The following is a 23,238-nucleotide window of genomic DNA, read 5'->3' on the forward strand; positions in this document are numbered from 1 at the left end:
CAGATCCAGAAGTCTTCTTTATCTGCTGCAGGCCGTAGACCTCCATGAAGCAGATCCAGAAGTCTTCTTTACTCTGCTGCAGGCCGTAGACCTCCATGAAGCAGATCCAGAAGTCTTCTTTACCTGCTGCAGGCCGTAGACCTCCATGAAGCAGATCCAGAAGTCTTCTTTATCTGCTGCAGGCTGTAGACCTCCATGAAGCAGGTCCAGAAGTCTTCTTTATCTGCTGCAGGCCGTAGACCTCCATTAAGCAGATCCAGAAGTCTTCTTTATCTGCTGCAGGCCGTAGACCTCCATGAAGCAGATCCAGAAGTCTTCGTTATCTGCTGCAGGCTGTAGACCTCCATGAAACAGATCCAGAAGTCTTCTTTATCTGCTGCAGGCTGTAGACCTCCATGAAGCAGGTCCAGAAGTCTTCTTTATCTGCTGCAGGCCGTAGACCTCCATGAAGCAGATCCAGAAGTCTTCTTTATCTGCTGCAGGCCGTAGACCTCCGTGAAGCAGATCCAGAAGTCTTCTTTATCTGCTGCAGGCCGTAGACCTCCGTGAAGCAGATCCAGAAGTCTTCTTTATCTGCTGCAGGCCGTAGACCTTCGTGAAGCATATCCAGAAGTCTTCTTTACTGCTGCAGGCCGTAGACCTCCGTGAAGCAGATCCAGAAGTCTTCTTATCTGTTGCAGGCTGTAGACCTCCGTGATGCAGATCCAGAAGTCTTCTTTATCTGCTGCAGCCCGTAGACCTCCATGATGCAGATCCAGAAGTCTTCTTTATCTGCTGCAGGCCGTAGACCTCCATGAAGCAGATCCAGAAGACTTCTTCATCTGCTGCAGGCCGTAGACCTCCATGAAGCAGATCCAGAAGTCTTCATTATCTGCTGCAGGCCGTAGACCTCCATGAAGCAGATCTAGAAGACTTCTTCATCTGCTGCAGGCTGTAGACCTCCATGAAGCAGATCCAGAAGTCTTCTTTATCTGCTGCAGGCTGTAGACCTTCGTGAATCAGATCCAGAAGTCTTTTCATCTGCTGCAGGCTGTAGACCTCCATGATGACCAGAGCTTCAATGGAGAGCCAGTCAGGTGCTGGGAGGACCTGTAGACACACTGGCAGACAAACAACAACTGTTTACACCCGTTTGCTTTATTTAGCTTCATTTTAAGGACGTTTATATTATTACAGTTTCTGGTTTACAGGCTGATGCCAGACTGACGTGTTAGCTTCAGTAATTATGTTGTATGAATATGTGGTCGGATTATTAGAGCATTTCAACTTTTTCTTACGTAATATTAATATGAAGTTTCTTTAGGAACATTGTAATGCACATGAATCATTTATTCTCAAAGTTTAAATAAGTAAAGAAATCAGACAAAACCAGTAAAGTAACCCTAACCAGCATCATACCTTCACTAGCAGCAGGTGAGCTTACCTTTGCAGTGAGACTGTTGTCAGTCCTGCGGTGGAAGTGTGAACAGATCTGCACCCAGACATTCCTGAAACTTTCGTGAGCTTCCAGAGATTTGTCGTTTCTGAACTGTTTATACATTTAAACACTGATACCATAAACGAGGTAGCTTATGTGCAGCGATGAGGTTGGAGGTAGTAATGTAGCATCGAAGCTACATTCCTTAGCTGTGAGGTTGTAAGGAGCTATGTTATTAGATGTTGACAATTTGGCCAAAAACCAATCCCGGTCTCCTTGATAAGCTTGTCTCTGTACGGCATCCTCTCATCATTCTTTTTAATCATACTGGTGACTGAGGTAAACGGTTTTAAAATGTGCTACTAACTAAGATACTGCTCGTTGTGTTGCTTGTTTATATCCGCGATGCAACCACATGGTGCGGGGGGCGTGTCGGCTAGTTAGGTCACGTGGTCTGACCAGATTGATAGTGGATCTGGAAAAATGTGTCTTTAGACAATTTCATTTTCACGTTGAAATCCGCATCAGTAAAATGTAGCGTGACATTTATATACATGTTCGGCTTGACTGCAGGTCAGTAGCGTGGTGAAACAGAGGACTGTAGCCACGTTCCTCACAACACCCTCAACACACTCATCATATGGGCAGGAGAGACACTCCACTAACATGGTAACAAGATGGCAGCGATGCCGTTTGTCTAAAGTGTTGGATGAGGTTGTAAAATCCAGGTTGTTCTCTGTGTTAACTCAGCTCTTGTCTTTGGTGAGAAAACAGTTCTGTTTATAACGTTTTTCTCTCTGTGTCTGTGGGGAGCTGGTGGATTATTTAGTCGCAACTCACAAAAATTGAAACATTTTTCTATTTTCTTCTGTCGCGTTGCTCTCTCCCGTGGGCATGTCTGCGTGAACGAGCGCGAACATTTCATATGCGCACATGTAGTCCCGCTGGCTGGAGGAGGGCAGCGATTTTCGGCTCATCGCTCAAGTTTCATAGATAATGATGGAGAAGGAGAGACATTGCCTCCCATGTGTCAAGCCCTTAACTGGCAAGGTGCTTGCAAACTCCCGCTGCTAAAGCAGTCGGCTTGTGGGAGGAGTCTGCACCAGAGTGCTGCAATGCCAGTGGCGCACGATTTGCAACTGAAAGCGGCACAAGAGGAAACTGCGAAGGACAAAAATAATCAGATCATTTCATTTTTATGATCGTTAAAAAACCAAATCGTAATGAAAATTCGATTATTACCCAGCCGGGAGTAACGGAGGTAGGTGGGCTAAAGCTAAGGCACGCAGTTAGCCGCCTAACAACGATGGTTATGCTGCACTCTCCCTTCTTGCCATGAGTATTGGATGCCTGCCAATCAAAAGATCATGCCCCTAATTATGCCGAATTTCAAGGTTAATAACATCCAAACGGATGAGTTAGAAAAAATTCCACCCCCTCCCAGTTGTCATGGAGGTAAACTTGACCTATTGATACTAAAATGTCACCAGACCCCCCATCCGTCAATAAATAAGTCTCTTTCTAATGTCACCAACCCCCATCCATCAATCAATAAGTCGGTTTATAATGTCACCGACCCATCGTTCAATAAATAACAGTCCATTTCTAATGTCACCGACCCCCATCCGTCAATAAATAAGTCTGTTTCTAATGTCACCGACCCCCATCCATCAATCAATAAGTCGGTTTATAATGTCACCGACCCCATCGTTCAATAAATAACAGACCATTTCTAATGTCACCGACCCCCATCCGTCAATAAATAAGTCTGTTTCTAATGTCACCGACCCCCATCCCGTCAATAAATAACAGATAAAAGTAGTCCCAGAGCCCCTGGATGACCAGTGTCCTACTGATAGATGATAGATGTTTCTTTGCAGGATTATATAACTCGATAGAAAATCTGAAGCAGTAGATGTTTATAATGCAAATATTCTATTCAGTGACTGATATTAAGGTCCGGTCTTTTCACTAAACTTAATACAGGACTGTTTTGCTCAGCGATCTCTGGGATTGTGTGAGATGAAGACATCTGTTGGCAGATGTGCTTCACATCAATATTTTCCATATCATGGTGCAATCTGCTTTCATAAAATGTTCCCTCGGTACAAGAAGTCCACCACTTCTAATCAACTTAATGAATCCTTGAAGGAAAAGGTGACATTAACAGATAATCATTATAATTGATATATTTAATCGTGATGAAGCATTTTACTATCATCCTTACAGCTGTAATGGTTAATTAAATACTTAAATGATCACTGATGGTGGGAGACCGCGGTCATAGCTTTATCTGCTAATGTGGGAGACTGCGGTCGTAGCGTTAGCTGCTAATGTGGGACACCTCGGTCGTAGAGTTAGCTGCTAATGTCAGAGACCGCGGTTGTAGCGTTAGCTGCAAATGTGTGAGACTTCGGTCGTAGCGTTAGCTGCTAATGTGGGAGACCTCGGTCGTAGAGTTAGCTGCTAATGTGGGAGACCGCGGTCGTAGCGTTAGCTGCTAATGTGGGAGACCGCGGTCGTAGCGTTAGCTGCTAATGTGGGAGACTGCGGTCGTAGCGTTAGCTGCTAATGTGGGAGACCTCGGTCGTAGAGTTAGCTGCTAATGTGGGAGACTGCGGTCGTAGCGTTAGCTGCAAATGTAGGAGACTGCGGTCGTAGCGTTAGCTGCTAATGTGGGAGACCGCTGCCATAGCATTAGCTGCTAATGTGGGAGACCGCGGTACTAGTGTTAGCTGCTAATGTCGAAGACCACGGTCGTAGCATTAGCTGCTAATGTTTTACATGCTACGGTGTTGTAAAGTAAGGGACTACCATCATATCGGGTCATCAGCCTATAAATGCCGGCAACAAATGCTCTTCAACAAAAGTGCAGCTTAAATTTTCTGCCAACGAGAAGCCTTTACTTTTCCATCTGATCTGGCTGCCTTGTTTTATCGCTGCTGTGGCATGCTTGCATTGCGCCATGATGAACGCCTCAAACACTGTCCCAGTCCCTGGCCATCTTGGTAACTTGGAGCAAGCATATGAGACAGGCTACCTTACCTGTTGGAGGTGTGGTAGTAGCCGTTCCAGTGTTGACAGCCTGGGAAGCCGCTGGCCCAGAGTGCAAGGCGCTGCAGTCATTTAGCTTCAGGTGCATGGATGAGCTGAGTGTGATCTCTTTCCATGCTCCTGTGGTAGCTCTGGGACCCGGTGGAGATGGAGGCCAGTCCAGACACTCTGCTGGACCTTTCCTCTTCATATGCGGGGTGTGTTTAGCTCCATCATTCAAACTTTGGATTACGCCTCGCTGTGAATGTGGATCGGGCATTATAGCAGCATGGATTTTTGTTTGAACATCTACCCCTGTACTATTTTTGAAACTATAGAGGGGAGAATTTTATTCTTTTAATCAAAGACAGAACATCACAAAACAACAACACAATCCAAAAATCCAACAAAAATATATTAATAAATATAAGAAGAGACATTCACAGTGTAAATGCATTATTTTAAAGAGAAGTCTAACAGACTGTTGCGCACTGTGCTGCAAAAACACTAAAAAAGAACTCGTTAGTGGACCTGTTTACATCAGCGTCCATATCTTCTCAACAATATAATTAAACTAGTGCTGGGCAACGATTAAAATTTTTAAACGCGATTAATCACATGACATGCTGCGATTAATCGCATCGTTATGCCCAAAATGTCTCTTTCCTTTAAAAAAAGGCCTACCGCTATAAAAAGAAAATGCAGTAAGTTTTGGTTTACAAACACGACATCAGGGGTCTCCAAAGTGCAACTCTGGAGCTGCAAGTGTCTCTCTGGACCTTCCACAATGCCTCTAAATACATGGCTAAAATATTTTTTTTAAATCTATCTTTCTTGTCATTAGGTTGGAAACCATGGACGTTTTTTCCTTTCTTTTACATCATTTTCCACAAATATCTACATTCCTTAGCAGAAAGTCTGTCTATCCTCTTTTTTTTTTATGTAAAGGTTTTATGTTTTTCTTTATTTTAAAACCTTAAAAATGGAAATAAAAATGTGGTTCTTCAAAAATAACAAACATCCTATGGTGGCTCTTTATTAAAAATATATATTAACTGGCCTTTTTGAAAAGTCTGGTAACATTTGCGTCTCTAAAGTAGTTTTATTTAGCTGGCTGAGGGAAAAATGGCTCTTTGGATTGGAAAGGCTGCAGACCCCTGCACTAAACACATAAACAGGTTTAGCAGTAATTTTCAGATAAAATATTTCTTCATATATATTTATAAAATCAAATATTTATGAGAAAGGAGGATGAAATGTTCAGGATTTACTAACTAAAAGGTAAAAAGTCAGCAGGATGAATTTAAAGCTGTGAAGCTGCTTCCTTCTAAACACAGAAGGAACAATATGTGATGAATATCAGCATCAGGTGAACAGACAGAAAGCAGGATGAGAATCTCACAGCTTCTAGATGGTGAGGAGAGAGAAATATTCACAATATGCACAATAACTTCCATCCATGCACCTTCACTGCTTCATTATCCAGGTTTCTGGATATAATTTCTCTAAACTTTCATTCTTAGCTTGACTGTTTAGCTTCACCTCTGCACCTGCAGCCTCCGCTACCGGGAGTTAAGGGGTTAACATCTCGTTTCCGGGTGTAGCGTCAGGTCTGTAGATGTAACTATAAACGTGTGGTATCCACAGAAAGTCCAGAATCTCAGCTACCAGCTCAGTAAAACCATTTCTATCACCAACAAACACAGTTAAGACAACAAATTATTTAAAGAGCAGCCACAGAAAGTCCAAAAATATGTAAACACAAATGATGTCTCCCCGTGTCCACCCCACGGCATGAACACGAACAAACGACTCCTCTACTGAAAGTTCACATCTCACAGATTCCACAGCTGGAAGTTTCATCTTAATATGACCAAGATTCACCGAACCAGAGGCAGAAGAAGACCCGATTTATGCTTCATGTTAGTAAAAGTCAGAAAGTTTCCCGTCCAAAAATTACGATGTTCTGTCCATCTGCATGTATTTTGACAAAGAGAAACGTCGGTTCTTTTTTTCTTCTTCCTGTTCCAGACAGAAAACATCTCTTTATTTTAATAAACCCGCTCTCTCCCGATCACGTCAGACGCACCGCTGCAGCAGGGAAGAGAGACATGGACGCCATGTTTCTGTCATCAAAGCCAGCCCAGCAAAAAAAAAAAAAAAAAAAAAAAGAATTATCGTGGGATTAAAAAAATTAATGCCGTTAATTAAGCGTTGCGTAATTAAGCGTTGCGTTAACGCGCGATTAACGCGCTAACGTGCCCAGCACTAAATTAAACAATAGAAAAAGTAGTTCAGATGATCTACTATTTAAACTAAATGAAAAATTTTAAAAGATAAGCTTTTTAAATGTTTTTGTCTACATTGTCTGCATTAAAAGGCTGACTGTAAGCCAGGTGTGACCAGCCAGAAGCAGCGTCAGGTCTCCTCTATGTTGTTAATTTAACTTTGGCTCTATGGAAGGACAGCACCCAGCCAGAATGCTTCATTTATAATTAAAATCTCACTTTTGAAAGCATAAAACCAGCATGGTTTCAGCATGGGCTGGGGCAAGGAGCCATGGCGTTTTAGTAGCTGCATGAAGGGGGTCACCAAGGAAAGTAGGTTGGAAGCTCTGCTGTAGATGACCTTATACATCGGCCTAATCGTAGACCTTTAAAGCGGTGTTTCTCTGTTCCTGTCCTCCAGTACCTGCATGTTTTAGATGTTTTCTTACTTCCTACCTGCTAATTAGCCATTGATTTCAGCCAGGTGTGAAATGTAAGGCAGGGGTAGTCGATGGCCGGAAACCTTGCTGTAAGGGTTGAACAGTCAAAGGAAAAGTAAAAGTCCTGCAACTCTGAAATCACCAAATCCTCAATGCTACCGTAACACATCCATATTGTATAACGAGATTTTTAATATTATCTTTTTCTCCTCAGGTTAGTGCAGCTTTCCAGAAAAAAGTCCAAAGCAAGATGAAAGACCTGCTCCAGCAGATGGAGGAGGGGCTGAAGACTGCCGACCCCCACGACTTCTCCACCTACACTGGGTGGACAGGTTGGTCAGCTGAGCCTCAGCGTGGACTGTCTAGGATTACACCCGTATCAGCCATGCTGCTCTAGTGTTAACCTTGTTACACACTCCGCGAGACCTTTGTTCTTGTTTTAGAAGCCTCAAGAACATGGACGAAGTTTGTATTGGTCCAGTCGATTCATACTCACGAGAAGCTTCATCCACAACAGGGCGGTTTAACTTCAGAGGGATGTCTGTGCTTTTTTATGTAATGAACAGCTGACCGGGTAATTTAATATTTAACCAGAGACTTGGTCCGTGGTGGGGCGGGGCTGTGCACGCGTCGTTGTCCGTGTCTTTAAATCCCGTGTGTTGTATACATTTACATAAAAACCACAGTTCAGCCTCGTATGAAGGAAAATGTGGAAGCCTTTCCACTTCGTTCTTTTCCACACTAACCACGCCCATCTCAAATATCCGACCAACCAGTACTTCTTGGAATCCCACGAGAAGAAAGTTCTGCTCGGCTGATGCATAGAGAACAAACTGCTGATGTCCCCATTCACAGGCCACCAGAACAAAATAACGCCATTTTGTTCTTGTGGCCTAGAGAACTATATAAAAGTTCTTGCTTACCAGTCCTTTAGTCCCTGCATCTCAGTGACTAGGAGGGATTTATCACGTACTCCTCTCTCACTCCAGGTATTGCCTTGCTGTACCTTCAGCTGCATTGGGTCACCCACGAGGCCTCCCACCTGCAGAGGGCGCTGGACTATGTCAAGCGAGCCATGCGGTGCTTAAACGGCCGCAAAGTGACTTTCCTGTGCGGTGACGCAGGGCCTCTGGCTGTCGCTGCCGTCGTCCATCACAAGCTGAACAACGCTGCAGAAAGCATGGACTGCGTGTCCAGGTGGGTGCTCCTGAACCACACCAGCATTTTCCTGTAGCTTCTCCTCCTTCGGGTTTGAGGGCGCCTGTGCCTGGTTTCAAACAAGAACACCACTAAATCCGCCCTCTAGGTGCATTTAGTCAACAATTTTTTATAACAACTTTTGCAGCAAATAACGACGCCATCACAAGAGCAACACCTAAAAGTAAATGTAATAGAACACCTGATCCGTTCGCTCCACCCCCAACATGGTGGGTATCCTATGAAACTAGAAAAGCTGCGCTTTCAGATGATATCAAGCATCATCTTACATTTGTCGACCACCTCACGCCAGTCTCAAAACAAACACAAAGCCAACCTTCGCTCATCAGATTGCAGATTTACCACACAGCACGTCACCAAACCCCAAAACTATTCTCACCTAAAGCAATATATTTTATTTCCTTACATGTTTTTGGTCAAGCTCAGTCAATCAACCAAATTCCTCCACCAAGGTTCACAGCGTACTCGTCCATAGTAGTAAAAATGCATCATGCGCCAGCCTTTCAAACGCTACCATTCACGGCCATCTTGTTGATTTCTCGCGGGCCTTAGGAGTGTAAATAAAGTTTGTTGACATTCTACATCTCGCGAGCTTTCAAACGATATCCTACACTTGAACGAGACTTCATCCATTAGGTATCTCCACCATATAAGATCTCTGACTCACGGTGACGAGTGCGTTAGAGAGTATTCTGTAGCCAGATTCCCTTCCAACAAGTAAAATACCTATGTGGCACACTGGCACATTTTGGGTATCAGTGGCCAAATATAGAATCCGCCTGTTTCTATCCACACTAAAACCTTCATAGTCTATGAGCTTTGTTCTGTTCTCAGGTAATTTGGTACAGTTGTAGTCAAGGCGCTGTAATAAAGCCAAGAAGACGTTTCTGATGCACGGTGGCGCCACAAAGCAGCTGAGCTGGAGTTGGTTTAGTGAGGATAGCAGGTAAATAGTAGCAGGAATAACTGGAAATGAGGAAAAAGTGGAAACATGGAAATAGTTTCTGTTGTGTGTTTGTTTCAATAACATATTTTTTCTCCTGAAAGCCAAGACTTGAGAGAACGATGAGATGAGAAAAGGTTTGGTCACTGTTGGTCTGTGTGTTATTTCTACAAAGTTCTGTTAGTAATAAATTCTGCTTTCGTCTTCTGGTCGACCTTTATGCTGCTACATCTATTCATACATTCATTTTACATCATTTTACCTCCCAATCTGACCGCTGAGAAACATCATGTCTGATGCTCATGTTTTTTAGTGTGCATCTTCTTATGTTAATTGTGAATAAAGAAAAATGATGCATGTGTGTTTTCTGCTTCAGGCTTCTCCAGCTGCAGCGCTCAGTTCTGAGTCCGGATGCTGAGATGCCAGATGAGTTGCTGTACGGCCGGGCTGGATACCTGTACGCTCTGCTTTACATCAACAAAGAGATCGCAGCTGATATTGTGGATGAGACCACGATTACAAAGGTGTGAAACCCCCCCACCAAGCTGCTGCTTCGAACTCATCCTCCAGCTACATGGTGGTGGTTGAGATCAAACCACCGGTTAAAAACTGGACACAGATCTCTGTGGAAGGTTTGGTTAACTTGGTAAATCTGTTTTTATTGCTGCTAACACTGCTCGTAACCAGCTGATCCGAACATCAGAGTGACTCTAAGATGGCAGTCAATGCAAGACGGCCCCTTAGTCTCAGAAACAGAAAATCTACAGTGATTTACTTCATCATCAACCCAATTTTCTCTTCCCAGTAGAACATAAAGAGCCCGTCAGATGTTGAAACTGAGGCCAGTTCAGCAGCCAGTGTAAGCGCTTTGAGTGCCGTCAGCAATAAAGCTTGATATAAATGTACTACTATTATTATTATTATTATTATTATTATTATTATTATTTTTATGCATCATTGTGCCCAGCATGTGATCCTGAGAGAGACTTTTGGACTGGTTTGGATCTTCAGGCCACCAACTCCTACATTTTATAATGTAGGAGTTGGTGTGCTAAGTTTTTAGAGGTGGTGTTTAATCTGAAAATTGTCATTTCCTAGTCAGGCTCTGCACCCGTGCTCTGGAGGTCTTTCTCTCACACCTTTTGAACTATCAGTGTACTTGCAGATTGACCATGCAGGGAACTATAAATGTGGGTCACCGTCCCTCTAGACCTCTGTCTGCATTTCTCCATGCGGTGCTCCTTCAGAGGTTTTTCCCAGGGAACCGTGGAACTCCATATGCCTTCACTGCAGAATTAAGTCTTACATAAATGAAATATGACATATAATACATGACAGCATCACACAGTTGCTGCAGGTTTGTCGGCTGCATCCATGATGAGAATCTCCCGTTCCACCACATCCCAAAGCTGCTCTACTGGACTGAGATCTGGTGGCTGTGGAGGCCGTTGGAGTCCAGTGAACTCATGGTCATGTTCTAGAAAGCAGGTGGAGATGATCTGAGCTTTGTGACATGGTGCATTATCCTGCTGGAAGTAGCATCAGAAGATGCTCCACTGTGGTCATAAAGGGATGGACATGGTCAGCAACAATACTCAGGTAGGCTGTGCTGGTTCAACCAGGCCACGTTGGTACTAAGGGGCCCAAAGTGGACCAAGAAAATCTCCCCCCACCATTACACCAGCAGCAGCCTGAAGCATTGATCCAAGGCAGGATGGATCCATGTTTTCATGATGTTTCCAGCAGATTCTGAGCCGAGCATCTGAATGTGGAGCTGAAATGGAGACTCATCAGACCAGCAACGTTTCTCCATCTTCTATTGTCTAGCAACCATGCCACAGTCAAAGCCTCATTCTCATGCTCAGGTTGAACTTCAGATCCATGAATCATTAAAAGGTAGTTTAGTGTTCCTAACAAGAGTTGACTGCTGCCGTTTCTTGCTCATGCTAACTAAACTGGAGAAGCTACTACATAAAAAGGCTCTGCAGTCTTATCAAGGCCCCATTTATTATTTTCAGTTTTTCCACTTCCTGCAGATTCCAGCTGTCATTTCTCTTCTAAACCAGGTTGTGACGTCCATTGTGGAATCCGGGAAAAACATGTCGGCTCAGCAGAAGAAGACGGACCGCTGCCCCCTCCTCTATGAGTGGCACAAGAAGCAGTACATCGGAGCTGCCCACGGCCTGGCTGGCATCTACTGCATGCTGATGCAGGTCAGGCAGATGGTTAACCAGATACCGTGGCATGCAGAAGTCTGGGCACCCCTAGTTAAATAGTCCCCCTGTTAACAGATCAGCAAGTAGAAGATTAAATGAGCCAGAAGCCTTGATGTTAGACTTTTTTATATTTGAAGAAAAATCCATTTTTTAAGTTTAGTGCATACATCTAAATGTGATTATAATAATGCTAATAATTAGACACTCCAGCCCAAAGAAAAAGTTTGGGAACCCTGCATGGTTAGTTCCAGGTAGCACCTGTTATGGCAAGTATCATGACTTGTGCACTTCTTACTTTTTTAGCTAGTCTTTCTGTTCTTATCTGAGGGATTTTCCTCGGTTCTTCCCTGCAAAGGCTCCATCTTGGGTCCAATCCTTTTTATTTTATACATGCAGCCACTAGGCTCCATCCTGAGGAGGCACATTTCTTTCCACGGTTTTCTAATGACCTCTAAATGTATCTCCCCCTCAGGCCTGATCCAGGTTGAATGCTGAGCTTAATCAAATGTCTGCATGCCATTAAAACCGGGATGGGTGTAAATATTTTAGGATTAAATGATAATAAATCAGAGACTGTTTTATGTGGCCATCCCTTTAACTTAGCTGCTGTCAGCACTGTGGGCTCCTTGAATTCCTTTTCAGCTTGGGAAGAACCTCGTCTTCAGGTTATAACGTACCATAATGTTATAATGTACCGTAGATGAGATGGAGAAGAGGCTGGATAGCTCATTTAGCAGAGCATCCGTCTCCCATGCGGGAGACCAGAGCTCAATTCCCCAGCCGACGAGTAACAGCTTGGGTATGACCCTAACGCTGCTGTCTAACCACTGAAAGTCAGCTAAATGACTGTAATGTAATGAGAAGTAAATAGATATGATTAATTAAACAAGTTAATTTAAAACAGCTCAAAATGACTAAAGAGATCTAAATTTGTTTTATGTTTTATAGGTTTCCTAATTGGAAAGTATTTTCTAAATTCTTTTTTTCTTGAATTTATTGGCACATCAGTTTGTTTTTATCAGCGTTATATTTCTGTATTTTTAAACTTGGTAGTTTTGGTCAGAGCTGCAAGAGGACATAAATTTGGAAAAGAACTTCATTAAAGACGATATGTATTTCAGACATGAACGCTGCTCCCTGTACGACCTCACACATCTGAGCAGCAGGAGGTAAATGGATCTTTCTCGTCTCTTCAGCCTGGAGCCAGGGTCCATCCAGACCTGCTGTCCGAGCTGCTGCGTCCCAGCATCGACTACGTCCGCCACAAGAGGTTTCGATCCGGGAACTTCCCGTCATCACTGAGCAACGAGAGCGACCGACTGGTGCACTGGTGCCACGGAGCGCCTGGAGTCGTCCACATGCTCATCATGGCCCATAAGGTGAGAATAATGTCTGCATCCTGGACACAAGTGTGCCCCTGTGGCACGACTCTGAACTGCAGCCTCAGCAGATACAGTAGTGATGTGGTAGGTTGAATGTTGCTGTGGCTGGCTGAATGCCAGGCTCATCGGCCTGCCTGCTGTAGGCTGATTTCTATTTTTCCATTAGGAAGCCACTTGGCAGCTAATGTGCTGCTATTCTGGCTGTTCCTCTCTCTAATGCAGAGTCTGGCTCTGCAAGGAGAAGAAAGCACAGTGGGACACTGCTTATCCCCCTCCTACTGTTCCCACAGCTCAGACAAATAAGTAGATGGAAGATTTCAGGCTGCATTTACTGTAAATTATGGTGAAATGATTTATAATCATCATGATCGCCGTCTGGTTGTTTTTCACCGGTCCTGTCCAGCATGGCGGCAGCAGAATGATGGTCTGGCTGCCGTGTTGTACTGAACTAATTTACTCTGCCAAGAGCAGCCTTTGGATCAGGGGCTCCTCCTGAATCTTAAATGTTTTTCTTCATGTTTATTTTAAAATATGTCTTTGCTTTTAACTGCTGGACCGGAGAAACAGAAGGAAAAAGGTGGATAGAGGAGAAAGAGGAAGAGGAAAGATAGAAAAACGGAGAACAAAACAAAAGGGAGAACACAGGGTGGCGTGGCTCAGTGGGTAGAGCGGTCGTCTTGTAGCCTGAGGGTTGCTGGTTCAATCCTTGGCCTGTTGAGTTCATGTCGAGGTGTTCCTGAGCAAGACACCGAACCCTAAATTGCTCCTGATGGGTCGTGGTTAGTGCTTGCATGGCAGCTTCTGTGAATATGATGTATATTGTAAAGCACTTTGGGTAAAAAGCGCTATATAAATACAGACTTTTACCATTTAAAACAGAACAGCTGCAACCCGAGCTAAAACAGAGAAACTAAAGAGCTGCTGCACCTGGAAAGAAGCAGGAACATCCTGACGGCTTCTAGAGACCAGCAGACCATCTATAGTGTCCCTATAGCATAACTCACACACCAGCAGCTAGTATGTGTATGTGTGTAGGTGTATGAACTAAGCATTAGCGGTGAGTTGTGATGAGGCAGGCTGAGAGGACCCCAGTAATCATTGTCTGTTCAGAGGTCAGGGTGATTGTGATGCTTTTCATTCAGCCTTGGTTGTGCAGCAGGTTTGCTGCAGTCCAGGAAGTAGTTTCACATCTTACCAGGTGTTGTCATGTCTCCAGCTCATCTTACTGCTGTCAGGCCTTTACTAACTAGGTACCTGCTGGAAGCCCAATGCTGGGTAGGCTTCACTTACAGTCCATATAAGTGGACTGTAAGTGATGGGGCTGGATGTAGCTGTGGCCGTAGAAATACAAATAACTGTCACTTCTGTTGGAAAAAAAGTGAATTTAAAGTGACTGAAAGAGACGTGTGAGATTATCCTCACATTCCTGACTGTTCTCCAGCAGAAGAACAATAAACGGGCTTTAACCTCTTCTGGATTACATACCCCCGTACCGGGTTCAGCATGAGATCCTACAGTCCAGCAGATGTTAGCAGACACCAGGAAGCAGCAATGCTAACATGTAGTAGGGCTGATTAATTGGCTGATGTGCTGCATCCTTTACATCTTCCACAGTCGGGGGAGGCAGTGAGGACGAGGAGGTCCCGACCCTGACCAGGGACATGTGGTCCCGAGCTCCGGCCGTCCCCAGCACTAGTGTGTCTGGTGGAAGTGGTCAGGTCCAGCAGCATTAGTGTGGTGGCTGATGAGCTTCAAGAGCTGTGATGTGGAACACAGGGACGGTTGTGTGGACACGGTAAAGATCTTTCTTCTCCTCCCAGACGCTGCATCACATCCTCACAGATACTGGCTCCGAGAAGAGAGGAGGGGGGGGGGGACTGGTTGCTTCCCACCTTGACAAAATGGTGGTGTCAGTTGGTGGCTTAGGCCAGGGGTTCCCAAACTTCTCCATGCCAATGCCCCCAAACAGCATTATCTTCTGGCCGGGGACCCTGAGCCACAGACTATGCTGCAAAATCTGTAAATATCAGCTTTTTCTTACTTTTCTTCATTAATCAATAATTATTTGTTTACCGAACGTCTTTACTGGTCCATATGTTCCCACTGAATAATTAACTTTGAGGAGAAGGAAGTAGGAAACATCAGGCACAGGTTAACATGGAGTTTACTGTCCTGCTCTTCCAAACTGGCCTAGACTCACACACATTGACCAGTCATCTGTTCATGGCTGTCCATGAACGTTAGATTATTCAGCGCAGAGGACGGCGACTATGGTGAAGGAGAGAGGTAATTATTCAGTTATGCTATGATGTTTTTAGCCGTCAGCTACTAGACGTAGCCCAGCCTGACTAAACTTACATCGATCTGATGCGGAGGCTGCCTGCTGTCTGGACACATCCATGGTCTAGATGCTGGTGGGATTCCATTGTTCTGGATTTTAAAACACGGCAGTTTGTTTAAAACCTCTGTGTGTCCCCGGAGTCCTCCCTGTACATCTGTGATCGGACCACAGCCTCCGTTTTAAAGAAGACACATTACTGATGGGTATCCTGGTCCAGCATTGGCATCAGGAGCTACCGGTGGTGAACACAGTCGGTGTGGAAGAGACTGAAGTTGGGTCGGCTTTAATGGAGTGTTTTAACCGTGAGGAGCAATAACTGTCTGACACACCATTTCTGGTTTACCATAAATTGTATTTGATCAGTAAAAACTAACCTAAGTTGCAAAGCAGTTTCCTCTGGCTTCTGGTTTTATTGAAGTTTGGGTTAGACTGAAATAAGTAAGTTTGGTTTTAATTGAGCTCCGAATATATAGATATATATATAGATATATATATATATATTCGGAGCTCAATTAAAACCAAACATATATATATATATATGGTTATATAACCAATAACAGGTTTTATTAGAATTTTTTTGTACTCTCCATTACAGACACCATGCCCCCCATCACTGCACTGCTGTTTTCCTCATGTTTTCAGGCTTTGCAGCAAACGAGAGGTAAACTTTCTCCCTGTCCTCCTGCAGGTTCTCCTCTCTTATCCAGGTGTTCCTATCGATGGTCTGCATCAGATTCCTGTTTACCTGTTTCACAGCCCAAAAAGTAGTCAGTATAAACATCACACAAACAAATGCTGGTGGTAACCACAACACGTAATTTTAGTACATACCAGCTTTAATTAACAACTGCTTCCATGATATTCACATTTCTACCTGGTCTGTTATACCAAGACGAGCATATACTGGGACGCCGGGGGAAGGTGAAGTTTACCCAGCAAGCTTTAGTGTTTCCTCAGTTTCCAGCTACTTTAACTATGTTATAAAACAAAAAAGAATCTTAGTGTGTGTTCACCCCACATAATAAACATAGGAGTTGGCATGCATGGCCAAAAGTTCGGAAAAGTTTCTTTATTTCCAGGACAACACAAGTCAGTGACATGCTTGTTTGGCTATTGTCGGCAACTGAAAGTGGCGTACGCCACGGTTATGACTGTACCACAACTGACGTTGGAGCATCTGCCCACTTCCTTCTTTAACATGATAAAAACAGGCCTACCAGATTGGCTGGTGTGTCCATCAAACTAAAGCCCCGCCCCCTGCTACTGAGCAGCTGTAGGAGGCTGGCTGGTTGAATCCCATCTTATCTGACGGGCTGCTTTCCCACCCTGTTCGTCCCTGTGTGACGGGTCATCCCTCAGCTTGGTTATCCAATGAAGTAGCAACATTCTGGATTAATGAGGCTAATGAAGCCTGGGGATATGGTTTGTCTGTCCCCTGTTGGTTCTACAGCTGAACTACCTTACACTTCAAGATGAAAATGACCTCGTCTGTTTCAAGCATGTCTGTCCATCTGTGTCTGCAGGTGTTTAAAGAGGAGAAGTACTTGAAGGAGGCTGTGGAATGTTCGGAGGTGATCTGGCAGCGGGGTCTGCTCAGAAAAGGCTACGGTATCTGCCACGGCACCGCCGGAAACGGCTATGCGTTCCTGGCCCTGTACAAGCTCACCCAGGAGAAGAAATACCTGTATCGTGCCTGCAAGGTGAACCCAACAACCTTCTAATGGGCTGGACACACGGGAGGCGACATCACTCCTTCTCCATCATTTCCTATGGAACCAGCCAAGCAACAGGCGTCATTCGTGCATGTGAAATGTTGCGCTCGTTCATGTAGACGTTAGGCCTGTCGCGATAAGCAATAAGTCAATTAATTGAACGATAAGAAAATAAGAGCACGATAAGTTTGCCGGCCGCGATAATTTTTGTTAGTCCCCCCTTTACCATAAACTGTGTATGACAATAGGTTTCACTATGGAGTATTTCGACTCAACGCTCTGGTTTGTTGCGGAGTGATCTCTCTGGTGTCATACTTGACTGCAGCATGTTGCAGCACGAGCCGGTAAGCCGCATTTGTTTTACAGGGCTGCCAACACGCAATGGCCGTGAGACTTGCGCATTTAAGTGGCTTCTCACGCTCTCGCGCTAAACCTCCGATTCTCATGCTAAAATATGTAAATAAGTCGAATGGAGAAATAATAGATGCAAGCACCTCCTCTTTTATCATTTCGCTGCTCCCCACATGTAAGCAGAACACACACATTCTAGCTTACGACGTCAGTACAAAGCCCCCACTTCCTGGTCTACCGTAATAACCCCTGTAATCCGCAGGCACATTACGCAAATAGAGTCAGCCTATATACTAGCGTATTTGACAAAATACACATTAAGAGCAATGCCGGCTAATCGAGAGGTTTGGGAGGATTCCCAGTGGGTCGCATTACTTTTGGGCCGGTGTCCCGGCGTATGTGAAAAAGGCGCTTTTATTTATTTAGTTTATTGACCTTTACAAAAGGGGTACTTGCATTATTATGGCATATGTCATTATATTAGTTGAGAATGGTCTCAAAATGACACATTAGCGCTTTGCGCAATATTATCGTTTATCGCGATAATTTCTGAGAAAATTTATCGTACAGCTAAATTTGTTATCGTGACAGGCCTAGTAGACGTGCACACAGAGGTTTGCGACGTGACACAAGAAAATAGAAAAATGTCAAATTTTTGTCGCTGTTGCCTGGCACTACAGCCAATGAGAGCAGTCTGGACGGCACTGTCTGCAAACACTCTGAACATGGAAGAATATTTTAGCTAAATAAAAGGCAGCCGCATGGCGCCAGAGTGAATTAGTCCAAACGTAGGTTCTAGATTGATCTGGATCAGCCTTCAGGTCCATCAAATTATGATATTCACGATGTTGTTCCCTATTTTGTAAACTCGGATGAACCCAGAGTTGTCTCTCATTTATACAGTAAACAGCAAGATTTCTGTCAATTTGTGTAAAATCTTCTGATTCTATCTGTCATACTTTGTTACGTCATGGACTGGTTTAAAATGTCAAAATCCCCACCAATATCATAACTAATCAAATTTCTTAGAGAAGCGATCTTAGAGCGCGATGCACGGTACTGCTGCTGTCGCTGTCGTTGGTCAGCTCCTGTGTGCCGAGCCCATAAGAATGTGTGTTCTGAACATACAATTCATTACTGGATGCAGCGTTAACGACATGATGCTGATAATGTCTTCCTCCAGTTTGCTGAGTGGTGTTTGGACTACGGGACTCACGGCTGTCGCATCCCAGACAGGCCGTACTCTCTTTTTGAAGGTACCACATATTTCTGTATTTACCTTAAAATACGTGACTTTCCTCCAAGAGTCTTCATGCATGGTCTTGGCTCAGATGTGAGGGGTAATGCATCTCCATGCTGAGGGATTTATGTGTTTCCCACACATAGCTGCAGATCCTGGCTGTATCTGAACATGTCAGGAGGTCATGATGCTGCTCACAGATCCTTTCTGAAGATTCGGTGGCAACCACAAGCAGCCACAGACTTTAAGTTTCATCTCATCAGTCCTGTTAAAGTTCAACAGTTTATTTCTCTTATCTGAATGTAAGACTGTGTTTGAGCTCCATCTCCTCCTCCACCAGCAGGAGCGCAGGTGTGTAGCTCTGTGGGGTAAACTGTAATGGATAGCTACCCTTTAGCTGATCTACAAAGCTTTCCAGACATTTCTATCCCGTCCAGGACGTTTACAATCCAGCCACTAAATGTAGTTTTATTCTCAGGTTTATACTGGGATCAAAAGCTGTTACAGACTGGTTTATACTGGGATTAAAAGCTGTTACAGAGTGGTTTATACTGGGATTAAAAGCTGCTACAGACTGGTTTATAATGGGATTAAAAGCTGTTACAGACTGGTTTATACTGGGATTAAAAGCTGCTACAGACTGGTTTATACTGGGATTAAAAGCTGTTACAGACTGGTTTATACTGGGATTAAAAGCTGCTACAGACTGGTTTATACTGGGAATTAAAAGCTGCTACAGACTGGTTTATACTGGGAATTAGAAGCTGCTACAGACTGGTTTATACTGGGATTTAAAGCTGCTACAGACTGGTTTATACTGGGAATTAAAAGCTGCTACAGACTGGTTTATACTGGGATTAAAAGCTGCTACACACTGGTTTATACTGGGATTAAAAGCTGCTACAGACTGGTTTATACTGGGATTAAAAGCTGTTACAGACTGGTTTATACTGGGATTAAAAGCTGCAACAGATTGGTTTATACTGGGATTAAAAGCTGTTACAGACTGGTTTATACTGGGATTAAATGCTGCTACAGACTGGTTTATACTGGGATTAAAAGCTGCTACAGACTGGTTTATACTGGGATTAAAAGCTGCTACAGACTGGTTTATACTGGGATTAAAAGCTGCTACAGACTGGTTTATACTGGGATTAAAAGCTGCTACAGACTGGTTTATACTGAGATTAAAAGCTGCTACAGACTGGTTTATACTGGATTAAAAGCTGCTACAGATTGGATTATACTAGGATTAAAAGCTGCTACAGACTGGTTTATACTGGGATTAAAAGCTGCTACAGACTGGTTTATACTGGGATTAAAAGCTGTTACAGACTGGTTTATACTGGGATTAAAAGCTGCTACAGACTGGTTTATACTGGGATTAAAAGCTGCTACAGACTGGTTTATACTGGGATTAAAAGCTGCTACAGACTGGTTTATACTGGGATTAAAAGCTGCTACAGACTGGTTTATACTGAGATTAAAAGCTGCTACAGACTGGTTTATACTGGGATTAAAAGCTGCTACAGATTGGATTATACTAGGATTAAAAGCAGCTGCAGACTGTTTTATACTGGGATTAAATGCTGCTACACACTGGTTTATACTGGGATTAAAAGCTGCTACAGACTGGTTTATACTGGGATTAAAAGCCGCTACAGATTGGTTTATACTGGGAATCTAAAGCTGTTACAGACTGGTTTATACTGGGATTAAAAGCTGCTACAGACTGGTTTATTCTGGGATTAAATGCTGCTACAGACTGGTTTATACTGGGATTAAAAGCTGCTACAGACTGGTTTATACTGGGATTAAAAGCTGTTACAGACTGGTTTATACTGGGATTAACAGCTGCTACAGACTGGTTTATACTGGGATTAAAAACCGCTACAGACTGGTTTATACTGGGATTAAATGCCGCTACAGACTGGTTTATACTGGGATTAAAAGCTGCTACAGACTGGTTTATACTGGATTAAAAGCTGTTACAGACTGGTTTATACTGCGATCAAAAGCTGTTACAGACTGGTTTTATACTGGGATCAAAACCTGTTACAGACTGGTTTATACTGGGATTAAAAGCTGTTACAGACTGGTTTATACTGGGATAAAAAGCTGCTACAGATTGGTTTATACTGGGATAAAAAGCTGTTACAGACTGGTTTATACTTAGATTAAAAGCTGCTACAGACTGGTTTATACTGGGATTAAAGCAGCTACAGACTGGTTTATACTGGGATTAAATGCAGCTACAGACTGGTTTATACTGGGATTAAAAGCTGTTACAGACTGGTTTATACTAGGATTAAAAGCTGTTTCAGACTGGTTTATACTGGGATTAAAAGCTGCTACAGACTGGTTTATACTGGGATTAAAAGCAGCTATAGACTGGTTTATACTGGGATTAAAAGCTGCTACAGACTGGTTTATATTGGGATTAAAAGGCGTTACAGACTGGTTTATACTGGGATTAAAAGCCGGTACAGACTGGTTTATACTGGGAACTAAAAGCTGTTACAGACTGGTTTATACTGGGATTAAAAGCTGTTACAGACTGGCTTATACCGGGATTAAAAGCTGCTACAGACTGGTTTATACTGGGATTAAAAGCTGCTACAGACTGGTTTATACTGGGATTAAAAGCAGCTACAGACTGGTTTATACTGGGATTAAAAGCAGCTACAGACTGGTTTATACTGGGATTAAAAGCTGTTACAGACTGGTTTATACTAGGATAAAAAGCTGTTTCAGACTGGTTTATACTGGGATTAAAAGCAGCTACAGACTGGTTTATACTGGGATTAAAAGCTGCTACAGACTGGTTTATACTGGGATTAAAAGCTGTTACAGACTTCTTTATACTGGGATTAAAAGCTGTTACAGACTGGTTTATACTGGGATTAAAAGCAGCTACAGACTGGTTTATACTGGGATTAAAAGCTGCTACAGACTGGTTTATACTGGGATAAAAAGCTGTTACAGACTGGTTTATACTGAGATTAAAAGCTGCTACAGACTGGTTTATACTGGGATTAAAAGCAGCTACAGACTGGTTTATACTGGGATTAAATGCAGCTACAGACTGGTTTATACTGGGATTAAAAGCTGTTACAGACTTGTCTATACTAGGATTAAAAGCTGTTTCAGACTGGTTTATACTGGGATTAAAAGCTGTTACAGACTGGTTTATACTGGGATTAAAAGCTGCTACAGATTGGTTTATACTGGGATCAAAAGCTGTTACAGACTGGTTTATACTGGGATTAAAAGCTGCTACAGATTGGTTTATACTGGGATTAAAAGCTGTTACAGACTGGTTTATACTGGGATTAAATGCTGCTACAGACTGGTTTATACTGGGATTAACAGCTGCTACAGACTGGTTTATACTGGGATTAAAAACCGCTACAGACTGGTTTATACTGGGATTAAATGCCGCTACAGACTGGTTTATACTGGGATTAAAAGCTGCTACAGACAGGTTTATACTGGGATTAAAAGCCGCTACAGACTGGTTTATGCTGGAATTAAAAGACGTTACAGACTGGTTTTATACTGGATTAAAAGCTGCTACAGACTGGTTATACTGGATTAAAACTGCTACAGACTGGTTTATACTGGGATTAAAAGCTGCTACAGACTGGTTTATACTGGGATTAAACACTGCTACAGACTGGTTTATACTGGGATTAAAAGCTGCTACAGACTGGTTTATACTGGGATTAAAAGCAGCTACAGACTGGTTTATACTGGGATTAAAAGCTGTTACAGACTGGTTTATACTGGGATTAAAAGCCGCTACAGACTGGTTTATACTGGGATTAAAAGCTGCTACAGACTGGTTTATACTGGGATTAAAAGCTGCTACAGACTGGTTTATACTGGGGTAAAAAAGCTGCTACACACTGGTTTATACAGGGATTAAAAGCTGCTACAGACTGGTTTATACTGGGATTAAAAGCTGTTACTGACTGGTTTATACTGGATTAACAGCTGCTACAGACTGGTTTATACTGGGATTAAAAACCGCTACAGACTGGTTTATACTGGGATTAAATGCCGCTACAGACTGGTTTATACTGGGATTAAAAGCTGCTACAGACTGGTTTATACTGGGATTAAAAGCTGCTACAGACTGGTTTATACTGGGGTAAAAAAGCTGCTACACACTGGTTTATACAGGGATTAAAAGCTGCTACAGACTGGTTTATACTGGGATTAAAAGCTGTTACAGACTGGTTTATACTGGGATTAACAGCTGCTACAGACTGGTTTATACTGGGATTAAAAACCGCTACAGACTGGTTTATACTGGGTTAAATGCCGCTACAGACTGGTTTATACTGGGATTAAAAGCTGCTACAGACAGGTTTATACTGGGATTAAAAGCTGTTACAGACTGGTTTATACTGGGATCAAAAGCTGTTACAGACTGGTTTATACTGGGATTAAAAGCTGTTACAGACTGGTTTATACTGGGATTAAAAGCTGCTACAGACTGGTTTATACTGGGGTAAAAAAGCTGCTACACACTGGTTTATACAGGGATTAAAAGCTGCTGCAGACTGGTTTATACTGGGATTAAAAGCTGTTACAGACTGGTTTATACTGGGATTAACAGCTGCTACAGACTGGTTTATACTGGGATTAAAAACCGCTACAGACTGGTTTATAC

General features: G+C 43.2%; 1 protein-coding gene across 2 annotated transcripts in view; it reads left to right on the forward strand.

Annotated features, from left to right (window-relative positions):
* The window catches only part of lancl2 (LanC lantibiotic synthetase component C-like 2 (bacterial)), a 35,825-nt gene that overhangs the window by 5,116 nt on the left and 7,471 nt on the right, over positions 1-23,238 (forward strand). For both annotated transcript variants that reach the window (XM_041967770.1, XM_041967768.1), the window contains 7 exons: positions 7,372-7,489; positions 8,147-8,354; positions 9,695-9,842; positions 11,385-11,531; positions 12,731-12,913; positions 16,781-16,957; positions 18,504-18,576. In XM_041967770.1, the coding sequence (XP_041823704.1) occupies positions 7,372-7,489; positions 8,147-8,354; positions 9,695-9,842; positions 11,385-11,531; positions 12,731-12,913; positions 16,781-16,957; positions 18,504-18,576 (1,054 nt within the window). The remainder of the gene's footprint in view (positions 1-7,371; positions 7,490-8,146; positions 8,355-9,694; positions 9,843-11,384; positions 11,532-12,730; positions 12,914-16,780; positions 16,958-18,503; positions 18,577-23,238) is intronic.

The sequence above is a fragment of the Melanotaenia boesemani genome, chromosome 18, assembly GCF_017639745.1.
Source record: "Melanotaenia boesemani isolate fMelBoe1 chromosome 18, fMelBoe1.pri, whole genome shotgun sequence".
In the NCBI taxonomy this organism is placed as follows: domain Eukaryota; kingdom Metazoa; phylum Chordata; class Actinopteri; order Atheriniformes; family Melanotaeniidae; genus Melanotaenia; species Melanotaenia boesemani.